The following is a 24,274-nucleotide window of genomic DNA, read 5'->3' as shown; positions in this document are numbered from 1 at the left end:
GACAAGTACACAGCCAAGCAAAACGCTCAGTAAATAGATTAGTAAACGCCACACACACGTGTCTGTTACTGTGATCGGACAGCAGGTTTCCCGTTCGCTCGGGTGGGTACTCGAATGCCAGAGTTACCGATAACACCGTTGGGTGTACCATCAAGTGGACCATACTGGATAGCGTACTGTTCAACACTGTGTTGAAGCTGCATGTTCTCGGTCATGAGGCCAGTCAAATGATCATTCAGCACCATGACTTTCTCTTCAAGCAAAGCTCTAGAGCCACGAGATCCATTCGCAGGTCTTGACGTCTCACGATTACGAAGAGCTTGGAGCTGAGAATCCTTCTCCAGTACTTCGTTCGTGAGCTTCTCCACTTCCTTGACGAGCGCCTTCATGTCAGCCTTGGAGAAGTGTTTCTCCTTGAGTGTCGTATTCGCTTCTTTCAATTCATGTACGTGGTTCTTGAGCTTCGCGCACTTCTCTTCCCACTCACAGACATCTTCAGGACTACTCGGGTTCTCACGCAGCTCTTGGTTCTCCAGCTTCAGCTTGGACACTTCTTCACTCATCGTTTCCACCTGGTGATAAAGCGATTCTTCTTTTGCTCTTAACTCGTCGGGCTTCTTCTCGTCATCTTGCAGGCGGAATGAACGCTCCACTTCGTCTAACCGCGTTTTTAGTTCATTAATCTGTTTCTCCTTGCGACGCATCAGTGCATCCTGACGTGTCTCGCGGTCCTGGTAGCTTCGAAGAAGAGCTGAGACGCCCATGATGCCACGAAGAAACGCACCATCGTCGATACCTTCAGCTTTCGACGCTTGCGCACCAAACTCTACATTCAACTTGCGCATCTCACGACGGAACTGATTGAGCAAACTCGTCTTGGAGTCTTCGAGCTGAGCGAGTTGTGATGTCAGCTCCTGCTCGCGCTGAACCGAGTCATCATAAGCCTTCTCCAGGTTCTTCATTGCCGTCTCTCGAGCTGCATCATCTTCGACCGAGAGTTTCGCTTGCGCTGCTCGTTTGAGTTGCTCTCGTAGCTTTGCGTTCTGTTGCTTCAGTGAAGCAGCTTCGTCTTCATTACGGCGTACATTGTCTCGAAGCTGGCGCTTCAGTTCTTCTTCAACATCCCTAGCAAGCTGCAGCTTTTCCTCTTTAGCAGCCAGGTCAGCATCACGGCGCCGAGCCTCGTCTTCACGTGCAGCGAGTTCATCTTGCAGCTCTTCTAGCTTCATCGTGAGCTGCTCGGACACATGGAGATGGTTTCTCGCGTTGTCCATCTCAGCTGTATTATCCCGGACTTCTTCGTTCAGCCGCTCGATCTCCTCGTGCAGCTGGTCGATCTCTCCATGCAAGTGCTCGATCTCTTCCACTTTCGTATCCATTTTGTGGACATTCGCGGCGTTCTCAGCATCTAAAGTATCGTATCGAGTCTGCAGGGCTCGATGTTCCCGTTCTCGTTGCAGCTTCTCGTGCATAGCGCTCTGCTCCTTTCCAGTCATCGACTGCTGACTGACTTGCAGCTCACGCTCAAGTCGCTTCACTGACGCTTCCAGTTCCTTCACCCGCATATGTTCCCTGTCTACAGCAGCCTGTTCATTAGCACGAAGCTTATGCTGTAGCTCCTTCATTGACGCCTCCATCTCCTTCGCTCGGTTCAGCTGCTTCTCTTCAGCTTCTGATAACTCCTTAGCATGTTGTTGCTTGTCAGCATGAGAGCGATCCATCAGATGTCGCGTCATCTCCTTCTCTTGATCCAATTTGGACTGAAGCTCCGTCATTTCGTCTTGCAACTCAGCCACCTCTTTCTCCTTCTCTCTCAACTGAGCCACGAGATCCTGCTTAAACTGTTCGTGCGTCGTCTTCAGTTCACTATGAACAGCATCAAGACGAATGAAATCATCGTTGGCATTGTTTCTCGTCCGCTGGTCTTCTTCATACGTCGCAATCGTTTGCTGCAAGTCGCTTAGAAGACGCTCCTGCTCCTCCCGTTCACGTTGGAGCTGCAGCAGCTCCGCGTCCATCTTCTCCAGTTCGGCAGCATACATCTCAAGTTCTCTCTGCAGTCTCGCGTTCTCCTGCTCCAGCTTGGTTCTCTCTTCACTCGAATGCTGCAGCTGAGAGTCCAGCTTCGAGTCCAAAACAGACTGTAACTGAGCTGTCTTCTCGCTCTCCTCTTGAACACGTCGCTCCATGTCACGCGCTAGCCGTTCCAGTCGTTGAGAAAGGTCTTCTTCCAAGCCATCACGCAAGGTCGAGGTATGTCGCCGCATAACGTGTTCCAGTCCGCGCTTCTCGTTACGCAGCGCATCAAGTTGGCCATTCAGCTGATCGTTCTTCATCTGCAAGCTCTCAGACTCGTACTGTTGAGTGCGGAGCTTCTCTTCCAACGAGCGAACCATTTCCTGCATCCTACGAAGTTGCTGATGCCCTTCAGTCATCTGAGCATCACGTTGCACGAGCTGAGCCGTCAGCTTCTGGAGTTGAGTCCGTCCGTCCTCTGTCGCCATAGCTGCTGAGTGTTTCTGCGTCTCAAATTGATCAGTCGCTTGCCGCATCACTTCTTGAAGTCGGAGCTCCAGCCCTCGCTTATCACTCTCCAATTGATGCACAGAAGCCTTCCAATGTTCGATCTCATTGCGAGTAGTAGCAATCTGAGCTTCCACCGTCGATTTCTCTGACGACAAGGTCATCAAGTTGCGGTTCAGCGCTTCCTTCTCCTCACATAACAAACGGACAGTGTTCTCGTGCGAGATGTTATCCTCAATAGAACGATCATGGACTCGATGTGCTTCTTCCATTGTGGCTTCAGCGTCAGCTCTGGTCTCTTCCATTAGTCTTTGCAGCTCCTGGTTCCGTGCTTCAAGACGCAAGCGCTCTCCTTGTAGTAGCTCCACTTCTCTGGTTCGTTCGTTGTCAGGAGACAAAAACTGCTCAATCCGCGCATTTAGCTCTGCGTTCTCCTTGTGTCTTTGCTCCAATTCCTGCAGGCGATGCTCCAGCTCTCGCTTCAACGACTCATTCTCACGGGCTCCTTCGTGCAGTTGATGCTGCAGTTTCTCGCACTCCGAGCGCCACTTGTTGAGTTCCTCTCCTCCCACTGTCACCTGGCCTTCATACATCGTCAATTTCTTCGCTGCCTCCTCAATATCTGATCGTAATTGCTCATTCTCTTGCGTCATTTCGTTAAATTGGCCCTCAACTTGTGACACAAAGTCGTTGTACTGGTTCTCGAACTCAGCAGACTGGAGCTTCATGGCTTCGTCATGAGCAGATTCCTTTGCAGCCAGAGTCTTGGACAACGTCTCCATTTGCTGCTTTGCACGCGCTACTTCTTCGGTCAGCTGCTGCATCTTCTGAGCTTCCTGCATCCGAGACTGGATCTGCTGTTCAGCTTCTTGAGAAGTGGCCATAAGTCTGCCAATCTCCGTACTCTTGCGTCGATTGATGTCCTTCAGGTTGTCCACAGTGGCTCGTAACTCAATGTTCTCTTCATTGATCTTGCTGAATTGAAGCTGCAATTCTTCCTCCACACGAGCCTTTTCATCCAATAGTTGCTGTTCACGCTGCTTCATAGCAGCCATGGCCTGTGCTTCAATCTGTGCACGTGCTTCTCCAGCCTCCTTTCTAAGGTTCTGGAACCGCGTAGACTCTTGCTGAAGCACTTGCGTGAGTCTCTGTCGCTCTGCTTCGACCTCACCACGGTATTTATGCTGCTCTGCAAGCTGCTTCTCGTGTTCTTGAGCCATTCTATCCACATGTTCCTGCAGCTTCCGGTTCTTAGCCAGCAATTCCTTAAAGTTGCCTTCTCGTTGACCCATTTCCTGTCTTCCGTTGTTAAGTGCGTTCTCCAATTCACTCACTTGATGGCTCTTCTCTTTAAATTTCTTCTGCCACGCTGCCACATCTTGTTCCAGTTCACTCGCCTTATTTCCTACTGCCTCGTAGTGTTCACGTAGCTCCTGGATCTGCTGCTCGAGCACACGCATTCCTTCTGATTGGTGCGTTGTCTGTTGCTTCAGTGTCGTGTTTTCTTGCATAACAGTCGAGCTGTCACGCTGCATCTGCTCCAATTGGGAGAGGAAAGAGTCATTGCTCTTTTTCAGCGTAGCTAATGACGTATCTCGGTCTTTGAGCTTCTTTTCCACCTCCACTCCTGCTTGTCGTAACATGGAGACCTCTGAACGAAGCTGCTGGATCTGGTACGTGCCTTGTGTCTTCAGTGTCTCTATCTCCTGAGCTGCGAGGTGATATTTCTCCTCCCACTTCTGTTTCTCCACTGTAAACTCAGCGATCTGCAGCTCCTGCTTCTGGATGGTTTCGCCTAGCTCTCGAATGAGCTCCAAGTTCTGTTGAGCCTCCTCAATGGCCAAATCCAGCTCCTTGCCTTTCCAGCGGTCGATGTGTCTCTTCTGGGACTCAATGACAGCACCAAGCTCGGCAAACCGTTGGATAATAACTGGCATAAGCGCATGTTCCTGTTGGTGCTCCTCCTGTTCCTCCAAAGGCACCAAAACACACGAGAATCGGCTCTAAGTCGTCGAATTCGTCGGTGAATAGCACTAAAAACGATGAAAACCTACCAGAAAGTGTAAGAAGTCGGCAAACGAGCGCACAGCCGCCTTGACCTTGCTAGGTGAGTATCTGGCGGGCGATTCCTCGAGCCCTACGGCCGATTGACGGCCTCTGGACGTCGAAAGGCGACGACGCGAAGGCTCTGGTGTAACGCTAAATTCGAAGCCTCCGTTGTTTTTTTTCTGCCTTCGACGCGGCGTGGAGAAGCCCGCGGGTATTGACGGCACCACGTCACCCATCTCGTCCTCCTCCTCGTGCTTGGACTCGCCGTTCATGGCCACATCCTGCGCGCTCCGCCTCATCATGTCGGTGCGTTTTGAACGCGCGAAAAATAAAGATGATAACTCAGACTAAGATCGACTTAAGCGGGGACGTGTTACAAGTGTGGACCACACCTTGGGCTCATTTCTTATTTCGTAGGTCAAGTTGAAGCTTGCGTTCATTATTAGCATTTTGTTTATCTTTGTACACTGGACAACGCAATCCATAGCTGCGGGGGGTAACTTTACGTTCAAAACTGGGGCGTCGCAGTTGATATCTGCGTTTGAGAAGTGTTCTCGTTCGATGACGGGTATGTGCGGTCTGGGTCGGAGAAGGTGAAGCTGTAACCAGAGCCCTCGTTTAAGCTTCTTCGCGAGTACGGATCGTACGATAATGAGGAAGCGCGAGGCACATCCATGGGCGACCGTTGTGCCTTCACGTACATGAAGTTGCCTGACTCATCCGAGCCGTGAGCAGAGTGGGGCGAGTTCGTGGGGAGTTCGTTGGTATTGGACATTGGTCGGAAGCCGAAGAAGCTGTATCGACGCTCTTTCTGCTGCGTTGCCTCAGCTTGTCGCCGACGAATAAATACGAATCCCAGTACAGCAAGACAGATGACAGCCGCACAGCCCAACGTCAAGCCCAGAATGAGACCGACGTGAGAACCGGAACTATCGCTGGTATCGGCCGCTGCAGAGGACGCAGTGACAGTCATGCTCATGAAGGAAGCCACGTCGAATCGCATCCCGTCCCCATTTGGCACCACCGCAAGTGCCATAAGTGCGTACGTTCCTTCAGTCGGAATGCTGATCTTCGTTGCAAACAAAGCCTCACCACTTCGCTCTGAAAAGTTCATGGGCTGCGCGGAATATGCCAGTGTTTTTTTCATTGAGAATGGCGAGCACTCTGTGGTGTTGCAGTAGTAAATTTTCACTTGTGGTAGAGTCACGTACTGACCAGTAGACTCGTCGTAGACTGCCGTGGTATTCACTGTAACTCCATCCGTCTTAGAGGATTGCTTCGCAACTGTCCAACTTACTAGAGCGCCGGTCTCCACTGTAAACGTCGTGGTGGATACATTCATGTTCAGCGTGTACGGACAGTTGGTGCTGTTCCCTGAGAACACGACGCTCGAGGCATCAACATTCCCCTCTCGCGGATCCGCGACAACTTCCCAGCAGTAGGACTCGCTACCATCGTTCACGTACGTCTCGCTCTCTACTTGCTGCGTCATATTCTCCTCGGTCGCGAAGATCTCGAAATATTTCACGAAGTCGTATCTTTGTGAGTCTGCGTCAGCGCCTGCGAGTGTCAACTGGACAAAGCCAGAATACCAACCGGACGAGGGAACGACAATGTTGTTGGCAGCGAACATCGCAGTGTCTGCCGAAGTAAAGTTCGCGGAATAGTCAGCAGATGATGCGGCGAAAGTGCTCGAATACTCATCGCAGCCCGTGTCGCGCTCGCACAGCTTCACGATTGAGCTCGCGATTGTGTAATACCCGCTGTCTTTCATGCCATCGTCAGTTAACACGGAGACGACCTTTAAGGGCGAAGGCAACTGGATCTCCTTGGTCGAGTTACGCGTCATCGTGGCCGTCCAGACAATGTCAAAGGTCTGACTGGCCTGCACAACGTTGTTCGTATCAACTGTCACCTCGATCTCGGAGCTGTCACTGCTCGCAAGTAACGCGTTTGAGATTAACGAATCTGCGAGAGGGTTTTGTGCTGTTACGCGGCAATAGGTCGAGGCGCTGCCATAATCTCTGTCGCCACAATATATCATTTTACGTGTCAGGTTTTAGGTTGATTAACCGCTTAAGGTACAGTAGTAAGTAACTCACACCGCGTCGACTCGGACTTCCTTGACGACAATATTCGCGAATGTCTGGAAGTAATACAGTAAAGATTCGTCATCGGCGTTGCCAAGCACGGCGACTGCGGCCACTGTGTAATTTCCTTCTTCTGTGAAGGAGAATTCGTCCAGCGTCTCGAAATACGTGGCGTCAGATCTGGAGAAATTACCGGACTGAGCGGTAGTGAATGTATCATCCCCCAGGATACTCGGGGAGCACCGTCGCCGCGAGGTGCAAGTTCGAAGGTATGTGGAGATGATCTGTACGTTGGAGCGGGCGTTGTCGGAGCTGAGGGTTATCATTGCATCAGGCGGCATAGGCACGTCCATAGCGTTGGACGACTTGGCATCGAGCTGCACACCCCATAACAGAGCGATGCTCTCATTGGGCGCGTAAGAGGACGCCACAAGAGGGATCGTCACGTCCACGGCGCACGCCGAGCCGGAGTAGGCGGCCAGTGCTGTTACGAGCGACGCCGAGCCATCGATCATCCAGCAGTTCGTCACGTCAGCGATCGCCAAGCTGGTTGAAAGCAGCAGCGCCGCCCCCACCGCGTGAAGGGAGCGCATGGACACCGTCCTAACCAAACAAATGTGGTTCGAACAGACCAGTTTTCTGTAAACGTCCCTGTCTGCTTCAACTCGCAAAGGTCGGAGAAGAGAAGGGAGGGTTTGTAAGGGTTCTTTTAAGAGCATTATCGACACTGTCTTAATAGCGAGGCTTTGTCAATTTCCAGAAAAACATGTTGACGGCTACGGTACTTCTTGCAAATACATGTACCGGTATAGACAAAGTTATTCAGTCATAGATTGGAAAATATCATGGAGTTCGTATGCGGCTAGTTTTGGAGCCGATAGTTTGGTAATTACGCTGTATCCGCGCGGTGCTAGAGAACGGCCTTCTTGCTTTTTACCAAAATTGGTCCAATTGACATGGTGTAGCAGCATTCGCGGCAACACCCCGGCACGATCATGCACTGCCATCGCTCATCGGTCCGACTGCAGTCATTACATTTTTACAAATTGCCATGACCAAGTGTCACTCGATTGCAGTGTTGTTTGCGGCAGAAGTGTCATGGGTTCAAGTTCACTTGACTGGTGAAACCGTCTGAGCAAGGGTTGAAAACAGTGTCATTTTGGTGTGTCAACTCGACACCTCTCACCAAAATGAAAGCCATCGATCGCCCTACGATTGATAGTCATACATGGCATTGACACTGTCAATTCGACAGAATGTAGCAGGCACAGGTTGTGGCACAGCAGCTGTGTCATTTTGTACTGTAACGTTAGCCATAGTTATTCGCACTTACTCGAACAGTGTTTGATGGAGTGGCACACGACGCAGCACGAACTGGCGTTCTGGACATTCAGTCCGAGCACACTTCCAATCGCTCTTACATACGGGGGCCAGTGGGAAGGGCGCCATCCGAAGTCCGAGGACGGCAATCAGTTGCTCAGTTCCGCTGCCTGGCATTTCGCTCGTGCCCCGCAAACCTCCAGCTCTTCCACTCCTCGAGATCGCTAGTGTCCGGCCACCATGTACGTTGCAGTCGACTGGCAAGACGCTGGCTTTAGGTGTTAGGGTCTTTGATTTACTGACCGTGGTGCTTTATGTAGGGTGACGTTCAAAATGGACGGCAGTACAACGTACTGCTACTACATCTCAGAGAAGTACTCGCAGGTACCGCCCGTGGAGGACGACGTGCTAGTGCACGATCAGGGTAGCTCATGCCCCATTACAATTCGCGTGGATATCGCCGACGAGCTCGAGAAGAACGCGCTCATCCCGTTGCGGTACACTGCCACGCTGGACACGTCGTCAGCCGATGCCAACTTTGAGTTCCCAAACCCCATTTTGCGCGCTCCCGTTCCTGGCTTTCTTCTTGGCCACAATAACGCTTCAGCCGAGTCCTCTAGCAGCACGAACGAGACCACATACGACGTGGCAGTGGCCAATGTGGTCATGTGTGACTGGCGTTCGTGCGATCTTTTCTCTACAGCCGGCGAGAGCGCGACGTACTATTCGTCTAGTAATAACCCGAACGATTTCACTGACAATGTGGCAGTTTTCGGCTCGTGATCCCCAAAGACGGAAAGTACTCGGGATACGTGCATCTCGTGGTTAACATCGCCGGCAACTCGCGAGCCGACTTTGTGACGTTCTTCCCTGTTCAGATTGGTGACGTCGCTGGTACGACACCTAGCAGTATTACCACTGATGGTACCACCACGTACTGCTGGACATCTAAGGACGTATCTGTCTTCGACCCCAGCGTTTCCGGGGATCTCACCATCCGTACGGGCGAATACTGCCCTGGAACAATGTCGATGTCTCTCTCGTCCACTGAAGTGAACGTTGGCGACACGATCGATATCGCGTGGATGTTGGACATGTCGGACTCGTCCACTGATGACTCGACGCTTATCGCCGAGGTGTCATCGTCGGATGCTATTAAGAACCCACGAACTGACGTTTACTCTGTCGTGCCCGTCTCCGTCTTCAGTGGTTGCCAGCGAAATTTGGCTGGTGCGAACTGTTCTACATACACGGGAGATGAGTCGTCTACCTTTGCTATTGCAGAATTTGACGATATGAATCTCACAAGTGACGCTGTGAGCTACTCGACGAGCTACACGTTCAAAAACTCGGGCCAATACACCATGTTCGGTCGAGTTGCAATGGTGACTGTGGATGGGGAACGTATTGACATGGCTATCTACTCTAGTGTGACAGTATCCGTTGATGGAGGCAGTGGAGGCAGCAATCTGTTCCTGTATGTGGGTGTTGGTATCGGTGCAGCCATCTTGCTGGCAGGTATGCTCTTCTGCTACATGAAAAAGCGTCACAATAATGTGAGCACAAAGGATATCCCGTTCCGACAGCCTGTGAGCGGTTTGGACCGTGCAAGCGACTACACTATGGCGTCTTCGAACTTTTTGTCACACAAGACACCGGCACAGCTGCAAGGACTGGATATGAGTGGTGACTACAGTGCTGACAACGTTGCTCCGTCCTACCTTGCCGTTAACGCTGCAGATAGCGGCGTATTCGACAAAACAATTCGCGCAGAGCCTGGTCAAATGGCTGAATCAGTGGAAAGCAGCGAGTCGTTCTCATTGAACCCGTACGACCGTGCCAGTTTCGCAGGTTTAAGTGACGATGTTGCAAGCTCGAGACCTTCAGAAATGAGCAAGTTCTCGTTCCAGTCTGGCTATGACGACGAGTCTGAGTGGGAATACGATACTCGACAGAATCGAGGTGTTGACAGAGGTAGCGACTTCAGTGACTTCTTATCGGATCCTGGCACCAGTTTGCCTGCATCTGGCACGTACGAAATGGGTCGTGCTACCAATATGCCTATCTTGGAGGAGGATTACTTGGATGAGCCCCACGATTTCAGCAAGGACCACAAGCCCAACCAGTCTAGCTCTACTATCGACCCACGTAGCACGACCAGTTCGGGCTGGACTGTCAACTAAACACGCACATGTAGTGAGGATGAGGCTTTGTTCCGCAAAGGAACATGGTGAGTGATGTCGTGTTACAAGATTTTATTATTATCAAGTGAGATGAAGTAGATCGAGGCATGCAGGTGATGTAATCATTCGCTTGCAGCCAAGAGAAGGATGATCGATCATGAGGAAACTGGAGAGCATTATTCCAGTTTGCGAGGCAATTAAGAGATCATCAATGTCTAATGATACGTGCAATTTCATCTTGCTCTTGCATTTCATAGTGCTATCAAGTCAAGACCTCCCTACAACTTCACTTCCTACTATCTGCATCGCATATGACTACACAGCGATGTGGGCGTGGTCGTCCGACCCATGCATTGGCGGCGGGCTGGCTAACTCGTCGTCGGCCTCTTCGATGGTTCCGTAGGCTTCTGGCTGGATGGACAGCAGAACAGCGCGATCGGTAGCTGAAGTTGAAGACGGGGCGGTGTACTGAGACGGGCGCTCATTAGACGAGTATGAAGAAGATACCGATTCATGCCGCGTACGACCGCGACTGACAGTCTCAACATCTACTGACAATAGCGATGACAGCGAAGCCATACGGTCTTGCTCCTTAAACGAGTTCACGTGCCCAACCGAGTGGAAATGTGCCTGCAGAATCACCTTCAACTCGTCCTGAATGCACAAAATACGCGCTTCCAGATCCACATCGTTCGCATCGGGTCCGAACGGACACTCAATCGACGAAGCCACGTTATCCAATGCAAACAGCAGCACCGCAGCAATCCCCACGTACAGAGGCGTCATAAACCCCATCACTGGAGCTAGTGCAGCTCCCATCAGCAGCAAATACCCGACGAAACACACGTGTAAGCATTGCGCCAGGTTGAATGCGATCGGCACATTGCACAAGTTGAAGATCCTCGTGTACATCTGCGGGAGTGTCGACACGATTTTGTTAAGTTCCATAGCCTGTTCCACCGTCACGTAGCTTTTCCTTCGCGCGCGGTTAATCGTACGTCGTAGCCAAAGTTCCACCACAGCTGCACGCATCTTATTTGAAGACCCCACCACATTGCGCTCTCTATTCCACGTGCGTTCACCGAGCGTCAGTACTTCGGTGCTCGAGAACTCGTCTGCCTCCTTCTGCGTCAACAACGCGCGCAGCTCCAACGGGGCATCACTCTCGTTGCACTCATGGAACACTAGTGTTACATACAGCAGAATGTACCGCTTAACGTCGCGGATGAACTGGCATTTGTTGCGAATCTGTGCGCGGTCTGCCACGCCCTTGCGGGAGAAGTGCACAAACGAACAAGCGGTGGTTGTAAGCGTTCGTGCGGCGTCTGCAATGGCGCTAACGTCTGCCACACCTCGCTGCCATTGTTCCAGTGCTGTGAAGATTCGTAGCCCAAGTAAGACCGCCAGGAAGACCGACGCAGAGAGCAGTAGCTGATCTAAAGTCTCCGCGGGTAGCAGTGTCGGTTTTTCGCGCTGCAAGGCCACTAATGCAGCTGATAATGCCGCAACGACGGCTGCGCGACTAAGCGTAGAGGCGGAGGCAATGGATGAGCCGTGCGTGTGCAGCAAGAGGCGCCACAGGACGCGATTGCTGTAGTAAATCATGCTCGGAACTTGGTGCTTCGAGACTGGTGGGACTTGAGGGCGGAACGAAATGATTGTGCCCGTTTGAATCAGAACCTACATAGAAGAATAATCATACAATTTGCCAGGTGCCCGCATTCTTCAAATGCGGAGGTGTCAGCAGTGCAGTCGGTCGCTCGAGAGCGAGCTGCTCAGTGCTCCAGGTGCAGCTTCTTTAAATTTACAGCATACATTTTGTGTGTTTGCCTCACACCAAGCTTCATATCAATGTATGATTTGCTGTCTACCTCGCAGTATTGGGTGAGTCTTATGTGTTGCTCCCCACTGCCAGCGCTTCGCAGAGTATGTTGCTACTACAGAAACTACCGGCGACTTCCGCGACGCCGCCTGAGATGGGCGAGTCTGGTGCCTTTGGAGAGGACTTATACGCCAGCGCACGCTACAACCTATCGCTCCAGCAGCAACATCAACAGGAACAAAGAAGACAGCAGGCCCAGAGGAGACATAAGCTAAAGCAACGACAGCGACGCCAGCAGCAAAGGATGAAAGACAGTTTCACCGCTTCTGGGCGGTATTTTGAGGCTCACGTGGGACACACTAGTCTCGATGAGGAGAATGCAGAGTTGGAGGACAGTATGGTGGCTGTGCCCACCTATGCAGACTTGAGTCACCACGTGCAGCTGCTAACGACGCAACAGGCTCATTGGTAGGGATATATAAATGGTCTTCAGTGCTAATTATGCACTGACAAAACTATCTTGTATACAGCGCTGGTCTTCCCGTGACGACACCAGTTTGCAAGGAATGCATGGACGGCATGGTCACGATGATCGACGGGTGCGATCTTTGGTCTATTTCCTTGATTTATTGCTATACTGACTCGCATTGCAGCCAAGCTGAGCGTGCCCGATACGAGAAGCGCTGCTTCACAAGTTACCTCCACAACACGACCAATACTACTATCCACAGTGAAGATATCGAGCACATTGACGACAAGATTCGCTTTGTACGTTCAGGGTAACGAGGATACTTGCAATTAGTCCATCGCTAACCATACTATATTACTCTGAAAACATATTTAGTATGAGAATGAGCTGAATGCATTGGAAGAGAGTCTGGAGTTGATGGAGAGCGAACGTGAAGCGATTGCTCAGCAGCAAGAAGCGATGCACGAAGAGGAGAAGGCTCTCATTTACGAGGAAGCAGGGCTATGGGGCCAATTCAATGGATTGCAATTGCAAGAAACTGTGTTCCAAGAGATCCGGGACGCAGGCACGGCACAAATCGATGCAATGGAGCGGAAGGTGGCGTCGGCCAAGCATTTGAATATTCTAACAGACATGTTTGTTATCGGCTATGATGGCGCATTCGGCACCATCAACCAGTTCCGCATGGGTCAGTCAGCGGGGTCGACTTTGGAGTGGAACGAGATAAATGCTGCATTCGGCGAGTGTGCGTTGTTATTGCAGACGTTGGCGAATATGATTGGCCTAGAGTTCCCCGAGTACGTCAAATGCTTGCAGTGTCAGCTTCACTTATGCTGACGACCTCTTTTTCTGTTATTTTGCAGCTTTAGGATTGTTCCGCTGGGCAGCTTCTCAAAGGTGATCCGGACGAGCAATCTTCGCATGGAGTACTCTTTGTAAGTTGTTCTATTGTAAGGACAAAGTGTAGCTTCCGTACTTATCGTATGGTATTGGTACTTTCTGCCTTTTAGACACGGTTCGGATCAACAAAACTTCGCTGAGTCTCACTTCAACTTGGGGCTGGGTGCTTGGATCACTTGTCTAGGCCAGCTGATGGCGTTCGTTCGAGCCCGAGATCCGTCCATCCGACTGCCTTACAAGGTTGCTAAGCACTCTATCGGGGGGTATTCCGTTCTCTTCCTGAAGAACAAGCAGAAGGAGTGGACTAAGGCGCTCAAGTATGCTCTAACCAACTTGAAGTGGCTACTCACATGGGTCTCTGCTCGTGGATACAGCATCTCCTCCAGTTCTGTCGTCACGACAACTCCCAGCAAAGCTGCTCTTGCATTTGCTGCTAACCCTCCCGTTATGCGCACCACAGACGGCTCAAAGCAGAGTGTTGTCATCATGGAGCACTTCTCGTAAAGTTTTGTATTTTAGACTAAAATGAATATGTACATGTGGCAGATCGGTGTGTGTGTGTGCACGTGAGTTCATGCGTCTAACGTCTGCCTTTCTTCTTTTCTTTGTCTTCAGCTACGCTACAATTACCAGAGCGGTAAGATGTGCAAGGCCAGCCCTCGTTTCCTCGTTCCTTCCGTGTTGGTTGTCTTGTAAATATTATGGAGGTGCGGCGTCGCTCTTCTAGACCTTCCGAGTAATCGCCTAAATAGTCTCGTTGTGCCGGTGTGTACAGCTCATTCAGCAGTGGGGGAGACGGTCTCAACCGCAACCGCCTGCTTCTTTGCCGGAGGAGACAAAGCTACTTTTTTCACTGGCGACTTGTTGTCCTCAGTCTCTTCGGTCTTGTCCACGTTGGTGACAGTGGACAGCGGTCGCTTCTTGCCGAGTTTCCCGCTCAGGTCAATGCTGAGACTGCCAGACTTGGCTTTCTTGTCCACTTTCTTCTCGTCTTCCGGTTCTTCTTCAGAGCCGTCATGTGCTTCACAGAAGAAGTGCATCAGCAGACGGGCGTCTTCGGATTTAGGCTGCGGCATGGGTGCCAACGTAAGAGGCTGACCATCGCTATTCTTCATGTTCGGCAGGATCTTACGTCCACGGACAGACACAGCGAGGGAAGACGGCAATGAAGCGGAGGGAATATGCTGCGTACCCGGACCGACTCCACTACCGCTGAGTGACTCGAGGAAGCGAGTTTCCATTGCAGAAACCTCTTCACGTGCGTGTCGAATCGCTTGCCGACTGACCGGTGTGTTCTCAACGGAACGGAAGATCTGCTTGCCAATGGAGCTGTCACCTTTGAGCTTCTTGGTCACACGCATGGCCTCGCAATTCAGACGCTTGGCAAGATACCAGCGGAGAGAAGTGCCGTCTTCTACGTCCAAGAGCCCGCGCTTGAAGTAGTGGATAATGGTGTTTGTGAACGCCTCCTCCTCTGGCGTCCACTTGCCACTACGTAGACCGGGAGAGCACTTGGACTTGGTTGATCGCTTCTTCGGAGCTGTAGCCGGCATACGAGAGACCGACGTGAGCACTGCAGCGGCGTTGTTGGTTGCGTTATTGATGTGATGCCGCGTAGAATCTTGCGGCGGCTGGAGCTGTAGAGCCAGCGGGTTGTACTGCGCAATGGTGTTCTCAGTGTGCGCCAAGCTCGCGATTGCGTGTGCGACGGACGTTCCTGTGTTCATACTGGCGCTTGTGTTTGTGGTGCTCGAGCTGGCAGTGCCAGCGTTGTTGCCAACTTGCTGGCTGCTATTCACCATAGACAGCATTGTTTCGGACGGAATGGTGCTTGAATGGATGGATACGGCGTTGATGCTCGAGCCTCGACGAGTCTAGTGTGGCTTCAACTAGAGAGGAGAGTGGACCCAAATGTTCTTGTCCTTGTCGGATAGCTGCTTGCCTTGAAGCGAGTGGAGTTCGGTGCCTCAATTGAAGTTGGTGGCTCCTAGAGATTCTACAGTGAAGTGGCGAGACCAGAAGGCTTCAAGTAGAGCGCACAGAGAAGAGAGTCAGCAACACACGTCCGCCATTCAAACGCGCAGGGCCTGGAGTCTGCAGAAAAGGAACACGCTCCCTGCTGCTTTTCCTTACACACCTGTTTTTTTCACTTATGCTTTGTATGCTGCGACACCAATCCTCGGCTCGATTGGCTCAATCTGCAAACCCGCCACAAATCACAAGAAATGGATCAATCAGGTGGAAATACACAGCAAACAATGCCCAAGGATGTCTACAAACCCAGAGCCGTCACTTAAACTTACCTACTGACTTATGTAAATAGATGCGTTGATTGACCACGAACTTGCAGTCGGAAGATGCCAAAGTGAAGTTTGAGACTGATGCGGCCGACTTGACGAGGAGCTTGCTAACTGAATGCCCGACAGGAACGGTTGTAGTGGTCTTATCTCGTCGTGCTTCGACTTCGATAATGAAGGGCTTTCTTCTTCTGGTTCTGGCCGAAACTTTTTCGCAACAACTCGTGATTGGTTGAAGCAAGTTGAAGTTGTTTTTTGCGAATCGCAGACCAGCTAATAAGGACTTCAACTTGGCGAGAATTCGACAGAGAATTCAGGGAGCGGCATACTGTAGTGTACACCAGTTTGTCCTCTCTTCACAGTGCCAGTGTGGCGAGAAAAGCGTCCAGAGAGACGACGTTGTATCGAGTTTTTTTCTCCTTAAGTTGTCCGAGGCTGTGACTCAGCCCGCTAATAATAAGCGGCAATAAATCTTTGCGAGACCACTTCAAGCTCAAACTTGGAGTTTGTATGCCATGCCAACGATTGGCGGCGATTGCACAAGCACAACGCAGCGATGCTTTACAAATCATCCCGGACGTACCTACCTCAAAAGCAAGGTGAGCGTTCCCTGAGACCTTGCCTGACAAAGTCTGTAGCTGCACCAATGCTGCGAGTCGCAGCCTGCGACAGCGAACAGATTATGACGACCTCGACGGTATCAAGTTGATTCACTTTCAAGCACACTTCATGTCGGCACCAATTACGACGCGACGAGGATCGTGTCACATTTTGAAGTTTTTTTTGTTTTGTTTAAGCAGTATGGATCGAGATTTGCCCCGCTGTGACGAGTATCATAGCTGGGCATCATCTCCTTTACCTAATGGCAGTATTCTGCAATGGGCATTTTATCCTGGGTACCAGTGGGGGGCAACGCCTCCTCCACGATTCAAAGCGAGCTCGATCCCACTCAAACTTATTCGTCCGTTACACGAGCTGTTGTTATAGCCAACGCTCGTCCTCTGTCGACACAACTATTGCAACCGCTACCGACAGTGGCTCACGAGTTGCATCGGAGCTGCATATCGAGCACATGCGTTGTCGTTAGCACATAGTAGTGTTTTCCTTCGCACAACTGCGTGCAAACACGTGGTGCAGCTATTTTTCTCCCAGGTGCTGAGGCGGAACGTAAATTCGGTGAAGAAGCTCCGACTTCATGCAGACGCTTGAAGCTGTTCAGATGGTTGTTGCATACGAAATAACGTCGGGAACAATTGGTATTTATATTTGATACCTGTAGCTGTACGCGCACGTCATATCGGTAACTTGTGATGGAATAAGCACGACGAGGTCAGTGGCGTGGCGTGTTCGCGACAGCAAACTAGACACAAGCTCGGTTGGCGAGTCGGTTGAGTGTTGTTATGCGTAACTTCCGCAAGGATCCACTTGATTCATCACTCAGCCTGATCGAATACGCTCTCTCGGGCTCTAACAATGTCCCCCATACAAACATAGCACCGGTCTGAACCTGTGAGTAGCTCTGCAATTGTATCCGTCCAAGCAATTTGTGGAAGATAACCCTTGAGGTTGAAGTGGTTTGCGGCTCTTTAAGATTATCCAATCATCGAATTTAGCCAATTCGGCTAAGCTCTTGGATTGGCTAAAAGAGTCGCAAAACGATCATTTCGATACGATGACCTTGCGGACTTGCACGTCATCGTTGTTCCACAGACTCGGTCTCTCTCCATGGAAATCGCAGAGTAACTTGCTCTGAGCAACGCTTTTCGATGCTTCTGTCGTACCTCCGTATCCTCCAGTCGAGCTCACAATTCAATTCGTGCATCCAGTGGTCAGCACCACAGCTCAAGTCCAGCGTTTCAAGCCGCCGCCACCAACTCAACGTTAGCTGATCCCTAAAAGTTAAACAGCCTCCAACTCATCACTTCCTGCTAACAGCATCACATTACACTTTATCTCGACACCATGCCGTCTCAAGGTGGCAGTGGATCGCTTTTCGCCAACTTCTCGGTCGTCAATGCCACGGTCGCGCCAACGGCCAGTCCGGAAGAAGCTGCAGCCAAGCAGGCGATGCTGGCGTATTTGCTCTCTCGCTTCCACACATTGCAGCTCTTTCTACTGCTTGGCTACGGCATCATGTGTCTGCTTTGTATCATCTTGGTGATCTACTTGAGGTTCAATCGGAATACAGCTTTACGAGGTGATGCCACTGCTGCTCGAAAAATCATCCTTCCAGCGTATGAGCCATTGCTATGGGTGCTCGGATGCACCACCGGGATCTACACGGGTTTCTTCTGCTCGGCTCTGGCCACGGAGCTCTACACGTATGAGATCTCCAAGCTTGCGACTGAAGTGTTCTACTCAGGCCGTCAATTCGTCTTCCTTAGTGTCATTGTGTTCATGCTTCAGAAGAGTGTATCAGGTCCAGCACTACGACGTACGTTGATAATCACGCTGGTGTTGTCAACCTACACCATTCCACTTGTTTGGGTCTTCACAGCCTATTATCCAGCCGCCGACTTGTACGCGCCGTTAACAGCCGCACGTGCATTGCTACTGCTGCTGTACTCGTACGTACTCGTCCGTCCACCAGTTCGAGCGAGTAAGCGCACCCTACGAGAGTACTGCGTATTCGCGTACATCTACTACACGCTCTTGTTTGCATACAACGAGTGCTTTCGACAAAGTCATTTGGAGAGTGGTTTCTATCTCACGTACTCAAATCTACTGTGCGGTTCGCTCTGTCCGCTAGTGATCTGGCGTGTACTGCGTGCAGATACTGAGCACTGGCGAGGTATGGGTCAGCGCGCTGTAGCACTGCAGCGATTGTTTTGTCAAACCCGTGGAATGCCGGAGCGGGTGTCGTCCAAGGGACTTCACATTCTGATCGAAATGCACCGCAAGTTCATCATCGACTTTGCCTATCTGGAACTGCAACAGCGTATCGGAGTTGGGGCGAGTGCTGTCGTCTTCAAGGGAACACTGCGTTCATCAATTGATGTGGCGGTAAAAGTGTACACCCCCACCGATTTCACGGAAGACACGGTCGCCGCCTTCTCGCATGAAGCAGCACTTTGTGGGGCACTACACCACCCGAATATCGTCGCGTTCCATGGCATGTGCGTATGTCCGCCCACTATTTGTCTTGTCAACGAGCTTTGCGTTGGAAGTCTGGAAGACATCACTGTTGCAGCCGCAAGACGTCGATCAAGAGTGAGCGAACATGATCACAACCGTCAGCAATTGCTACTCAATGTCGCCTTCATGCTGGACGCGGCGCGAGCTGTATCGTACTTGCACAGCTTCCGCCCACCGTTCCTACACCGTGACATCAAGCCGACCAACTTCCTCGTGGATGCAAACTGCAGCGTCAAACTCACCGACTTCGGTGAGTCTCGTTCGCTTCCTCGAGCCCAAGTCGTCAGCAATGGCCTTGTCAGTGCTCCAGTTACTACACACCGGAGTAGTTTGAGCGGATACTGTGGAGAAAAAGTCTCAACTGTAGCCATGCTGGCTAGTGAGGACTCGAGTGCGAAGGTTCCAACTGAACGTGCCAGTATCGAAATTGCTGTTGTCGGAGCTGCCAATCTTCAGCAACTTCGAGGATCCTTGGTAGATGCCTCAAAACCCACTACAAAAGAGAGTAGTGACGATAACGCAGTCCGTATGACAGTCAAGGGTACTGTCGACTACATGGCCCCTGAAGTAATCAACGGACGAGCAGGACTTGCAGCGTACGGTGAAGCTGCCGATGTGTACTCATTGGGTATCACCATGTGGGACGTGCTAAATCCTGGTCAAGAGAAGTTCCCAGACGCCGGTAGTAACCATTTCCGTGTGTTTGATCTCGTCCTTGAAGGTCAGCGTCCCGAGCTGGATCCCCGACTCCATCCGAGCATTAGGGCTATCATTGAGAGCTCTTGGCAACATGACCCCAGACTGCGTCCTTCGGCACACAGTGTGGTGAGCACGCTAGAAAGCATCCAGGAAGAACTCAGTGCTGCTTTTGCACTCGAATTAGCAGATGAACTAGAAGATGCGATGCGTCTGGCTAAGCCTATCGACGCTTCAAGTGCTCCGCTTGCTGCTCCACAAGGATTCTCAGGCGAAGAGGCTATATCACACATGTGTGAGCTACAGTACGTTGACTCTATAAGCGAAGCTGTGCGTCTAGGCAACGCTCTCATGGATTCCGGTCTGCTGCATCACTGCAAGCATGCACACCCGTTCGAAGAATCTGAACAAGTGTACTTCTTTGATGATGACAACATCAACCTCTGCCAGCCACTGGTTGTTGGCGCATATACGCAAGAGCAAGCGAAGAAACTTGACGCAGAGAGTGCGACGGTCATCAGCTCGCCTTCTCGCCATTCACGTCGCACCTCACATCGCTCAGGATCTACGAACCCTTTCGCCAATTCGGGTCGTGTTCGTAGTGACAGCTCTCAATCGCAATCGGACCGAACGCTGCTTGAAAATGGCGTCTGCGCGTGCCGGAAATTGGGACAGCGTCTTAAACTGCCCAAGGCATCCAAGTCGCGACACCGGTTTCGTCGAAAAGGAAAAGGGAAAACCGGCATGAAAGTATCGGTTGTGGCTGGAGATGCGGCAGAGCAACTGCACACCAGACTACTACTCGAGTCCCCGCACGATATGCACGACTTCGATGGCTTCGATGGAAGCCCCTCCCCAGCATAGCCAACATATTTTTTTTTCAATTTTTTTTTAACTTCGGTAAGAGCATTGTCTAAATGAGACAACGTCAAACAAAATGATACTTACGAACCATTTAGAGTTATCGAAATAAAGCTGGCCAATTAATTTTCGCACTTAACAGAAACAGTGAAATTTATTGTAAACTTCCATCGAAAAAAACTGTAAAACTACCCTTATTCAATTGCTTTTAACAAGAGCTTTTAAATAACACTTAAATCTCTAAAATTGAAAAAATATTGAGCTCACAACACTCCAAAATGTATCGTCATTTCGAGGGCCCATAAATGAAGATAATATTTTTGAGCGACCACAACTTCTTCAGTTTTAAGCATTCTGCAGCTTATAAGGGCTCAAAAGATAGAGGAGACGCCCCGCTTTCGTTTAGAGTGCTTAAATCGCGATTCGTAATAAGGTTCATAAGTATCATTTTGTTTTGGGTTGTCTCAAATAGAAAAGCGATCTACACTTTTAAACCTATCTAAATTCAATTTAACCCCTCTGATAGGTTGTATCTGAAGAAAGATCTCAAATTAGTGTCGACACCAGCCGCGAGTCCCGAAAATACCACCGACCCCTCAAGTGATATCACACAAGGCAAAGGTCTCTAACACTTTTTCGCCTACAGCCTTCCAACCCGACATCTCCCGACCCCCTTTGTCCAAGGAACATGTCGACACCTGCCAATCGCGTCCCCACATCGATCCTGCGTCGTACGCTACGCGGCAATGCCGCGCATCGAGCCCCGAAACCTTCAGAAGGCAGGCTGGAAACCGGCGAGCGCTCGGCCTGGCGGTTACGCCCCACCGGGTTCGCTGCTTCGGGCGCTGGATGAAGCCATCAGGAGCGCCGGCAACGCTACAGATCTCCGACGGATAACACTACGTGAGGTGCAACGAGCTCATTTACCGACGGAAGATAAGATCAAGTTGTTCATTTCTGCTGGTCAGCTCGCGAAGTCCCACCAACTCGAGTACAATTACCAAGGAACCCCAAACGGCTACGTGGTCCGCAGCCTCGGCATCGTTGTGCGACTTCATCCGCATTCCTGGACGTGTTATTTGCTTTACGTGCACGTCACGTAACGTGGCTGTCAAGCTAAGTGGCTCTGCGGTCCGTTTTATGATATGGACTACAATATTAAGGCCGCTAGTGCCTCTGATCGGATGTACTACGTGCGCAAAAGCGTCATGTACTCTTTCTGCCATCTTCCTGAGCTTGGAACGTTTCATTTTCAGTGGACCTGAAAATGTGCCCTCTGGCCTCGACGACAGGGAGATCTACGACTTCTTCTCGATGTTATGATTCACTCGGCTGATTGCTCCAACGTACCAAGTCGGAGCACTCTTGTCTCGGGACAGGATGGTGTGGTTCCCGTCGTCAACATGCCCAAGCCCCTTATGGTGGATGACACCACTGCGCTGAGAGATATCTCTTTCAAGAGTTCCCAAGACCAGCGTTTGTACAGCATAAGAATCTTGCTCTCAGCACTATTCATCCTTTCATTGCTGCTAGAAAGACGCAGCAGGCGCAGGAAGCTTTGGTGAACCCGACTGATAACCCCATGGTACCGGGACATGAGGTGGGCCACGCCACGGCTTCCCCCTCAGTCGAAACTATGAGTGTGGATAAAACCACTGCTTCTACACCTTTTCTAGACCCAGTGCTAATGCTAGCAAAACCGGAAAGTGGCGCATCGTTCCTGGAACGGGTCGATGTTACAAGTCGTATATCGATCTCCAAGCCAAGGACCTGTCCGATGGGTACAGAGTACCAAGTGCCATCAGCCCAAAGCACGGATGGCAGAATATTTTTGGCATTCCCTGCACTCCAACCTACTATGAGATTGCTTTCAACGATCCTGACGATGAGGATGACGCGGAAGACACGGATGTTGATGTTACCGTGGACGGCAACATCGTGTCGACAACCCCCCTGAAGCCGACCCAAGCGGCTAAGCCCTTGTTTCAGCCAAATCCCTTCTACACGTACCATGAACTCACAGAACCTGAGGGTCGCTTGGCTACGATCTCAGCTCAGCCTCATGCACTACAAGTGCTATTAAACGAGGATAGCCCCCTTCTCAAAGCAGCTGTACAGGAGCATGCTGTTATGCGGGCGTATGCCGGGGCACCCTCGACCTCTTATGGCACAGACGCGAATCTGCTTACGCGCATGTATAAATATTTTGGACATCGATTCCCCCGGCCTAAGATATTCTGGCAAAAATGTACCCAGACACGGATTCCCGATACACTGCATGTGCCTTCGCACTAACCGACTTGTACCTGCGTTGCCACGCTCCAACGATTTACAATGGTCCCATTAAGGTATCCACCCTTGCTGGAATGTCTAAGTCTGAATGTTTGCAGTACTCGCAGTTTCTAATGTGGTCGGACGAAGTACTGGAGGCTATCTGGTCTGGGGACCTGGGTGAGCACTTCGATACCCACCTCCCAGCTCATGTGGAAGCTGCGGTGGGCATGTTTACGGAGGTTGATAACTCGGATGATGAAGACGATGAGATGGGAACCTTGGAAAACGAGAATGTTGAGGAGGAGCTGATCGCCACTTCCTCCCTCTAAGATGTCATGGTACCTGGATGGTAACATAACGAACGGCAACGGATTGAATGATCCAACTCTACATCTCTTTTGTCAACTTTCGTCAAAGTACTTTCTTATTGCTCTACATGGAACTAAGTTCAGCTCAAGCGATAAGGTTCGAGCTGCTACTCATCTCTCCAAAGTGGCTGATTCAAAATCAGAAGTTTATGTGTCTCACAAAAGTGACCCAAATTTCGCTGTTGATCGAGGTCGTGATGGTGCTGGACTTTTAATGTCTGGGCATCTTCCGATAGTGGACGTTACATCTGACTTAACTCAACATAACGATTGAGATATTTTAAAGCACCACTATTTAGTAGTGCGTGCGGCTATAGATGATTTTACTGTGTATTCTCACGTGGTATACGTACCAATTACATTGGCTAAGCGGAAAGTTTTTTTTTATTCACTACGGACAAATATATCGACTGACAGTCACCACCTTGTTTTAGGAGATTTAAACGTCCCTTTAGATGCGATGCTGGATGAAGTTTTTCCTTATGGCCACAACATAGGAAAAATGAGCTTCAATCATGGCAACTAAGATTAGGTGTCATTGACGCCTGGAGAAATGCATACTCTGACCGACGAGAGATTACAGGTCCGGGTAGGCGTAACCGGACTGCCCAATGTTTTCTTTCAGCCACACTGCTACTGGACTATATGAAAGGATTGCACACGTTACCGATAAGAAATTCCAACATGAAGACCACTTGCCGATTAGGTTTCACCTACAATCCTCCGATCACCCACAAAGAGCACCGCTTCCTTGGAAATGTCCGCGATAGATTTTAGAAACCCGGTTGTGCAGAGGGTTCTTCACGGTACGCTGAATCAGCTGCTTGATCGAATGCGCTGTAATCGCAATGACAACCCAGGGGCACTGTTAGATGAGCACAAGCGAGCCGATTCAATATTTCTACGTCATATGGTACAAACGCTTAAGAATAAGGAAGTAGAAAGCCTGACCCTGCTGAAGCAAAAGCTGTATAATGCTGAAGTAGACCTTACCAAAATGCCAAATGTAGCAAATTGACTACGTGTTACTTCCACGAGAGCAGATCTCCAAGCGCTATTCTCTGTTTCAAATTCCCGCCGAGAACAAGCCAAATTTGATGATGACGTGAAATGTGGAGAAACTGGGAATAAACACTTCCTCCGTAGCCCTTTTCACCCCGATATGAATGTGGCAAGCCTAGCGTGACGTTATATGATGGCACAACCGCTGCACAGCCGGGAATGATGGAAGCGGCTCAAAAAACATTTTGGGGGGAGTTTTCAGAGCCCATCTATCGATTTAGAGCC

At 50.6% G+C, this 24,274-nt stretch overlaps 6 protein-coding genes across 6 annotated transcripts; 3 read left to right on the top strand and 3 right to left on the bottom strand.

Moving 5' to 3' along the window:
* Positions 1-10: 10 nt before the first annotated feature.
* On the bottom strand, positions 11-7,255 carry PITG_02231 (uncharacterized protein; the record flags this gene model as incomplete). Its single annotated transcript, XM_002907137.1, has 4 exons — positions 11-4,526; positions 4,578-4,866; positions 5,274-6,584; positions 6,675-7,255. 4 exons carry the CDS (start codon positions 7,253-7,255, stop codon positions 66-68), a joined length of 6,642 nt encoding a protein of 2,213 aa, XP_002907183.1.
* Positions 7,256-8,072: 817 nt separating this feature from the next.
* PITG_02230 (uncharacterized protein) lies at positions 8,073-10,165 on the top strand (the record flags this gene model as incomplete). The annotated part of the gene is made up of 4 exons (XM_002907136.1): positions 8,073-8,224; positions 8,303-8,710; positions 8,752-9,915; positions 9,970-10,165. 3 exons carry the CDS (start codon positions 8,316-8,318, stop codon positions 10,163-10,165), a joined length of 1,755 nt encoding a protein of 584 aa, XP_002907182.1.
* A 315-nt stretch (positions 10,166-10,480) lies between these two features.
* Positions 10,481-11,783, bottom strand: PITG_02229 (uncharacterized protein; the record flags this gene model as incomplete). The annotated part of the gene is made up of 1 exon (XM_002907135.1): positions 10,481-11,783. One exon carries the CDS (start codon positions 11,768-11,770, stop codon positions 10,481-10,483), a length of 1,290 nt encoding a protein of 429 aa, XP_002907181.1.
* A 111-nt stretch (positions 11,784-11,894) lies between these two features.
* Positions 11,895-13,901, top strand: PITG_02228 (uncharacterized protein; the record flags this gene model as incomplete). The annotated part of the gene is made up of 7 exons (XM_002907134.1): positions 11,895-11,952; positions 12,044-12,455; positions 12,518-12,586; positions 12,641-12,755; positions 12,832-13,253; positions 13,320-13,391; positions 13,467-13,901. The coding sequence occupies 7 exons, from the start codon at positions 11,895-11,897 to the stop codon at positions 13,858-13,860; spliced, it is 1,542 nt and encodes a 513-aa protein (XP_002907180.1).
* A 231-nt stretch (positions 13,902-14,132) lies between these two features.
* Positions 14,133-15,710, bottom strand: PITG_02227 (cleavage induced hypothetical protein; the record flags this gene model as incomplete). Its single annotated transcript, XM_002907133.1, has 2 exons — positions 14,133-15,379; positions 15,494-15,710. One exon carries the CDS (start codon positions 15,156-15,158, stop codon positions 14,133-14,135), a length of 1,026 nt encoding a protein of 341 aa, XP_002907179.1.
* Positions 15,711-17,615: 1,905 nt separating this feature from the next.
* PITG_02226 (protein kinase) lies at positions 17,616-20,348 on the top strand (the record flags this gene model as incomplete). The annotated part of the gene is made up of 1 exon (XM_002907132.1): positions 17,616-20,348. The coding sequence occupies one exon, from the start codon at positions 17,616-17,618 to the stop codon at positions 20,346-20,348; it is 2,733 nt and encodes a 910-aa protein (XP_002907178.1).
* Positions 20,349-24,274: the final 3,926 nt, after the last annotated feature.

The sequence above is a fragment of the Phytophthora infestans genome, genomic scaffold (genome assembly GCF_000142945.1).
Source record: "Phytophthora infestans T30-4 supercont1.3 genomic scaffold, whole genome shotgun sequence".
Lineage (NCBI taxonomy): Eukaryota > Oomycota > Peronosporomycetes > Peronosporales > Peronosporaceae > Phytophthora > Phytophthora infestans.
The sequence above is the reverse complement of the archived record's forward strand: the minus strand, read 5'-3'. Positions and strand labels throughout refer to the sequence as shown.